This window comes from Carlito syrichta, unplaced genomic scaffold (assembly GCF_000164805.1).
Source record: "Carlito syrichta isolate Samal-C Ts95f unplaced genomic scaffold, Tarsius_syrichta-2.0.1 Scaffold306821, whole genome shotgun sequence".
NCBI lineage: Eukaryota > Metazoa > Chordata > Mammalia > Primates > Tarsiidae > Carlito > Carlito syrichta.
The window spans coordinates 19354-26896 of NW_007250917.1; the positions used below are offsets into that span (position 1 = coordinate 19354).

At 62.4% G+C, this 7543-nt stretch overlaps 1 protein-coding gene across 1 annotated transcript in view; it reads right to left on the reverse strand.

Moving 5' to 3' along the window:
• Window positions 1-7543, reverse strand: part of FBRSL1 (fibrosin like 1) — a gene marked incomplete at its 3' end in the record, with an annotated part of 65773 nt that overhangs the window by 9242 nt on the left and 48988 nt on the right. Inside the window, 4 exon segments of the mRNA XM_021715185.1 lie at window positions 2-185; window positions 903-1108; window positions 1318-1633; window positions 1950-1995. Coding sequence (XP_021570860.1) covers window positions 2-185; window positions 903-1108; window positions 1318-1633; window positions 1950-1995 — 752 coding nt within the window.

The window sequence follows — 7543 nt, forward strand, 5'->3', positions numbered from 1 at the left end:
GGGGAAGGGAGTGAATGTGTGTTGGTGAGTGTGTTGGTGCGTATGCTGGTGCGTGTGCTGGTGTGTGTGCTGGTGCTGGTGGAACTCCGCCCGCAGCAGCGCCCCCGGGCCCAGGCAGGCGCCTGGCCGCTCGGCGCTCTGCACCAGAAACCGCGTGTTCAGCTCTTGCCTGAGCAGCTCGTGATCTACAAGAGAAAAAGAGAGAAAGACAGAGAGGCACGTCGGCCGTGGGCTCCCGGCGGGGCGAGGCGGATAGTCACCTGGCACTCCCGGGGTCGGCAGGCCAAGCCGAGGTGGCCGCTTGCCACGTGCGGGCCCAGGGGTGGAGGGAAGAGAGGAGCCTGGGACCAAGTACCCATCAGAATCCCCGAGGGAGGCTGGCAGTACATGGCCGGCTGGCTGAGTGAGAGCAACAGGCTGGCATCTAGAGGCAAGAGAGAAGACCATGAGCCCTGCCACGCACAGCCCACATGCCGGGCCGGCCGCCCCGACCCATCCTGGCCGTCCCCAGCCTGGGTTGGCCTCAGATGGCAAGAAGCACCTGGGCCCCAGGAGAACCTTCTGACCCTCCTTTGGACAGCACCAGCTGGGGCCAAGGCGGCGGCACCCCTGCCAGAGCAGGAGGAATGGAGCCAGGAGCCCCTGCGGGTCAGCCCTGTAGAAGGCCAGGGGCCGCCTGTGCACGTCTGCACGTGTGTGCATCTACACGCTGCCTGTGTGCGTGTGGCCCACGATCCCCTGGGACTCCTGGAGAGCGGCCCACCTGGTGGGGCCTCAGAAGCCACTCAGAGATGCTAAGGGTATGCAGATCCACAGCAGATGGGGACCAGGCTGTGTGCCCCTCCCAGAGGCTGGGTCCTCACCTCCCATTCTGCCTGGGAAAGTCACGTGGAGACACATACCGGCTGGGTGTCCGGGGATGACCAGACTGCTGGCGGGCAGCGCCGGGGGCGGGGGCAGTGTTGGGGGTGTGGCAAACATGGTAGCCGCGTGGTGCTGGTGCTGTGCCTGGGACCTGAGTGCCAGGTGTGAGGTAGACAGGTGCGGACCCAGCCCGTGGGGCAGCGACACGTGCTTTGCCAGGCCCAGGGGGACACTGCTGCCCACGCTGCTGCTCCTGGGGCAGGACATGGGCTCAGTGTGAGTGGCAACCTGGCCCACTCCGCCCCCAGAGCCCTGCAGGCCCCGCCCCCACTCCCCCTTCAAGGCCCGCACCGTCTGGCCCTCCCCACACCCAAGACCATGCAGGCCCAGCACACAGCCCTGAGGTCATGCAGCCCCCACACATGCAACTGAGGCCATGCGGCCCCCACACACCTGAGGCTGTGCAGGCCGTTGGGTGCCGCCTGGCCAGTGCTGGGACCCACAAAGGCGCCCAGGGCCACAGGCACGTGTGTCGGGAGCAGGCCACGGGGCTGGGAAGCTGCAGGCAGCGGGGCGAGGCGGGGCGGGGCTGGGGCCTCCCTCTTCACGGGGGGGCTGGTGTGGGCGCCGGGCGAGGGCCCCGGGCAGGGTGCGGCTGGGTGTGCAGGACTGGCGGGCAGGAGGTTGTCGGCACTGAGTTCCCGGCTGCGCTCGAGGCCCGATACCTTGGGCACCGCGGCCCTGGCCTCTGATGCCTCGTGCACGGGGCCTGTGGAGAAAGGGAGAGAGGTGGCTGCATTCTGGCCCACGCATGACCCCCACTGTGGCTGGGGGCGGGCCCTCCAGTGTCCCGGCTTGCTGGGAGCTCTCTGCAACCTGGGGGTCTTGCTGTCACCCCTACTTCTGGTGCAGACATGGGGCAGAGAGGCCACACAGCGGGCTGAACCCTACCCCAGTTTCCACATCTGCCTCAGGCCTGGGCCCACACGCAAGGAGGGCAGCTTGGCCCCGGGCCCTGTCTCCATGCTGACTCCAGGGGCTGTCCAGTCGCCATGTTGTTTCTCAGAGCCCAGGGATGTGCTTACCTTTACTGGCTGCTGGGGCGAAGAGCTTCTCGGAGCCCACTGACGCCTGGAGAGAGAGAGGAAGGTCAGTCGGGGAGGATGAGCCTGCGCCCACATGCAAGCCTGCAGATCTGCTGCGGGTGTGGAGTGCCTGCCCGGCCTGGGGCAGTGTGCCCTCCTGCACGTCCATGCACGGCTCTGGGCTCCAGCTGTGTGCACACATGTTCACACACACTGCACACGGGCCCCTCTCTGCTCAGAACAGCAGACTTCCTCAGAGTGGGGTTGCCATGACAACTGGGGGCAGTGGGGGACTGAGGACACTGTCCCCTCAGCAGGGACGTAGCACGGCATGGCTATTGCTAGCGTGGCCTGGGGGGCACTGGCGTTTTGCAAATCCATGGAGAGTCCTGGACGGACCTCGCTATCAACTGAGCCAGGCACCCAGCGTGTCAGAGTCAGAGGCACTGTGGGATACCATGCTCCCCATCAGGCCAGCCGAGTTCTAGGTGGTCAGCGCTGTGGAGAGGCGCCGAGTGTCCAGGTGGTGTGGCATGCCCACAAGGGCCACCATGACCACAGCATCACATGCTGCACCCACAGGGCCACCCATGACTGCAGAGTACCGCACCATGTCCACGAAGGCCAGCCATGACCGCAGCATCGCATGCCATGCCCACAGGGGCCACCCATGACAACAGCATCACGTGCCATGCCCACAAAGGCCACCCATGACGCATCACACACTCTGCCCACAAAGGCCACCCAGGACCGTAGCATCACACGCCCTGCCCATGAAGGCCACTCATGATTCTAACAGCATATGCCATGACTGCAACATCACATGCTGTGCCCACAGGGGCCACCCACAACTGCAGCACCACTTCCTTGTCTCTCCCAGAAACTCGCTGTGTGTATGCAAGGGGGTGTGACTGGGTGTCCAGGGTGAGGACATGGCCCTGGTGTCCACCGACAGGTGGATGGAGGTCTTTGTGCCGCTGACTCTGCTGCAGTTTGAGGAACGAGCCTGCTTCTAGCTTCCTTTTTCTGGTAACGCAGCTCTCTGGGTTATGGGCTGAACACAGCCCCCCACTTCACAGGCTGAAATTCACCCCCCCACAACGGCGGCAGGAAGTGGGGACCATGGCAGGTGAGGAGGACGTGAGGACAGAGCCTCTGTTATTGGGGCTGAAGCCCCGAAAGGGACCCCAGGGAGATTCCCGTGCCTTCCACGCCCCAGGAAATGGGCCTCACCAGAGCCAGGACCTGCCAGCATTCAGACTTGGAATGTCCAAGCCCCAGAACTGGGAGGGTGGTGCCTGCTGCTCACGGTTTGCCTAGGCCGTGGGCCCCGCAGGCCACCAAGTGGCCCACCTCCCCTGCCTTGCCTGGTGGTCACAGTCATCCACACAACACACCTACCGCCTGTCTCTCACAGGACACGCTCTTCACCCTGAGGCCCTGCCCCTCCAGCAGTGCCCGGCCCAGATGCCACGACTCCACATCGCCTCTCAGGTCTCACGTTCCCAGCCTCGGGTGATGCTGCAGTCAGGACATCTCTCCCTGCACGGTCCTCGAGGTGCACCCCAGGCTGCGGGGCATCCTGGACAGCTCTTGGGGACCCTGTTCGCACACGGAGCCGTGACGGGAACAGTGCCACACGGCGCACACACTCCTGTGTCTGGATGTGCGCGTTTGTGTATGTGCATGGGACAGGTCTGTGATGGCTGCATGTGCAGGTATGTCCACGTGTGTGAGCATACATCACACGTTTACACATGTGCACACATCCAAGCTGTGTACACTCGTGGATGTGTGTTTATATGCTTACGTGTGTTATGGCACGTCACAACGTACTTATGTACATGTGCACGTCTATGCACATGTAGTTGTATACGTGCGTATTCATGTGTGAGTGCATATCACACATGTGCTATGTGTGTCTGTGTGCCCACATCTGCTGGGGAAGCCTTCAAGTCTGGAGAACACAGTGTCTACTGGGGAGAGTGCAGTCCACTCTGGGAAAGGGGACAAATGCTTAAGCACTCATGTTCTAAGTCTCACCGAGGAGACGATCCAGATATAACTTACTAAATGAAAACATAACACAAAAGCAACAAAGTAAACAGCCTTCGAAGTTGCCAGGGAGGGACAGCTGAGCTTGCCCCAAGAGGGGTGCAGGGGCTGAGGGGGCAGGTGCGTCTGACCTCGAAGGGGCCTGGGCCAGGGGAGATGGGGGCTCCCCTTGTGCTCCTCTGTCTCTCCGATCTATAAATTGGGCCCGTTACTCAAAACAAAAAGAGGGTTCAGGAAGCCTGGTGATGAGGCCAGCTGTGGGTTGGTCATGAAACCAAGAGGAATGAAAGACCCCATGACGAGAACTCCCCCCAGGACCAGGAAGTTCACCCCGAGAACGAGTCCGCTGGAAGGGATGGCGCTGGAGAAGACCAGACACCATGACGGTGCCTGCTGTCTCCACACATGGTACATTTCCTATCACCCCAACCACAATCCCAGTAAGACAGTGCTTAGGGACCAGGTGTGGTGGCTCATGCCTATAACCCCAGCACTTTGGGAGGCTGAGGCGGGAGGATGACCAGAAGCCAAGAGTTCGGGATAAGCCTGGGCCACATATAGCAAGACCCCGTCTTCACAAAAATAAAATGAACTGAGTGTGGTGGTACATGACTATGGTCCCAGCTACTTGGGAGGCTGAGGCGGGAGGATCACTTGAGCCAGGGCAGGCCCATGCGAGAATGCAAGCTGGACTCTCCACACAGGTCGGATCAGCTGCAAGTCAACGTCAAAGGGAAGACACAGCACAACGTGTGGACAGATGGAGAGCGCAGGGCAGAGACGAGGACCCCACAGGCCATGTGCCACACAGTACAGACTGGGCAGGTGTGGGCCAGGCCCTCAGGGCCAGCATGGGCTACACTGCTCAACTTGGAAGAGGGAGCATGAGAACGGGCTCACTCCCACATCAACACACCAGACGGTCCAGGAAGAAACATCAATGCAGCGGTGAGTGAGCAGGTGTTTCACCATGGTGCAGGAGTGGAAAACCTCCCAACACGTCACAGAACCGGCCTCGTGTGAAAGGCTGGCGAGCCCAGCCCTGAGTCACTGGAGTTGCACGGCAGGCCCCACCTCGTGGCCGAGAGGGTCCTCACAGAGGATGCACAGGCGTCCTGGAAGACACAGTCTTGGCCACCAAGTGCAAGATGCTGGTCACAGGCCAAAGAAGTGCAAGGCCCACTCCTCCTTCTGGACAGAACCACCAAGCGGGAGTGACCTCACTGACTCCCTTGGGGTGTACCCAGGGCTTGCTTGAGGCTGTCTAGTTGACAGGGGTCATCTGGGGACCAACCCCACACGTGGGTCCCTGCACAATCCTGCGGGATGGGGATGGTCCCGTGGCCAACCTCTAGCTCCAAACACTGACGGGCCCTTGGCTCCACTCAGCCCCAGGCGCGAAGTCTACGCTACTTCAGGGAGGAAGGGGCTTCCGCCTCAGCCCTGGCTCAGCCATAGGGCTCCCAGCTGCTCACAATCCAGACCTGCTACCATGTACCCAAGAGCCTGCTGGCTTGGTCCTCCTATGGCACATGGGAACCCTCCCAGGCCAGCTACCTGTGGTGCAGCCCAGGTCCGGCACCACGCCCACCCCTCCTGGCAGCCACCACGCCTCTGGGCTCCCCACAGAGGAGAAATGGCAGAGGCCTCACCCCAGGGATGCTGTAGGGTCCCAAAGTTGGGGTTGGCTTTCTCTCCTGCCAACTCCTAGGACATCATCCCACCGCTAGCCACCCAGGACCCATCCCAGGGTCTGCAGGCAACAGAGCTCAGGACCAACCCACACCAGGAAGCCAGAAGGCAGATGGGACAACCAGACCAGGGAGTCAGGAGGCATGATGGATAATCTGGAGATGGTGGCCCACTGGGGTGGGCAAAGGGACACTCATTCGGCTAGTGTCATGGTTCCCCAGGAGGGGCTCAGCCCGCCCTTCTGCACCCATGTCCTGGCAGTGCCAGCACCCAGCACTCCATGGGCCGACCGCCCCCGCCCCTCAGGCCAGGTCCCAGCCAGGCTCCTGGGATGGAGGATGGGGTAGAAGCTCCTGAAGACCATGGAACGGAAACGACCCTCAGTGCAGCCCGGGAGGGCCCTGTGGTGATGGAAAAGCCCTACTGAGGCCCCCTGGCAGTGCCCAGTGTCTGTGCCTGCTGTCATCTCCAGTCACCATGTCACCAGGCCTGGCAGCTGGCATTAGCTCTTACGAGTCAATTCTCCAACACGGCCGACTGCCTTCACAACCCAATCAGAAACAGTCCCCCCCATGCTCCAGCGCATCCCGTCAGCCTGGGTCACAGCCTCGACCTGTCTGGGCCTCCCCTCTGATCGCTGTCCACCCCTTCCTCTGGCGGTCTCAGGACACCATCATCAGCACCACCTGGGCTCTCTTCTCTGTTAGCCCATCACCCGGTGGCCTGCCAGCCACCTCGGTGTTACCTTGGTGGACACAGGTGCTCCCACCTGTGTCACCAGCCTCCTCCTCTACTGAGGCTGTCTTGGGGTCTCTGTTACTGCGCAGCTGCCACCTCTGTGGGCCGCAGGCACTGTGCCAACAGCACAAACAGCCTCAGAGCGCCCCACATGGGCTCTACGAAGGGCCCATCTTGGTGGCACTGGGGGCAGACAGGACAGGCGAACGAGGGGCCCAGGTTGCACTGCTGTCACCACTGAACAGGGGCAGAGGGAGGGACGCGTTCTGTCCAGTTGCTCAACAGTCGACCCAAAAGGCAGCTCCAAAGCTAGAAGGCGGAGGAGAAGGCCTGAGACCTGGGAGACAGTTCCCACGTAGCAGCATGACCACGGCTGCACCCGCTGGATGCCACCTCCCCTCATGGGCACCCTCCAGAAGCTTGTGGAAAGAGTGTTCCTGCAGGGCCATGTCTGCCTGCGGGGAAGCCCAATGGGCTTGTGGGCACTGCTGCCCCCACCAACCTGGGTGCCCCAAACTCCATGGGCTCAGCTCCACATCCTGGATGAACATGGGCTCCCAGGCAGTACAGACACCAGGGAAGTCAAGGAAAGGGGCAGCAGGGAGGGCAGGGCCCCCCACAAGGCACCCAGCCTGGCAAAGGCAGGCACAGGTCACACTCCCGGGTCCACGTGGTCCTCACACCCTCAAGGCCACCCAAGTCCCGCCTTCAGCAGACAAGTTTGCCCAGGGAAGTTGGTGGGGGGGGGGAGTTGCGCCCTCAGGATCTGGACGCAGCTGGCAGGCCTCCCCTCACTGCGAGATCCTGGCCAGGCATCACCACCGCGTCCAGAAGGCTCTGAACAGACAGGAGGAACCCAGGCCCGGGCGTCTGGGGTTCATGGCCCAGTTCCAGCCCCATCCCGGTCCAGGCAGACAGACACCCTCCTGGGATGCACTCCCACACGCAGGCACTGGGCGCTCTCCCTCCTACACGGGCTTCGGAGCGGGTGGGCTGCCCCCAAAGGACGGGTAGCCCGAAAGGCCACCGGAGCTCATAGCTCCCCGGCACGGCCGCTGGAGAGAAGGGAGGGGTCGCTCCAGGCCCAGGGACAGGGCGAGGGTCCCCAG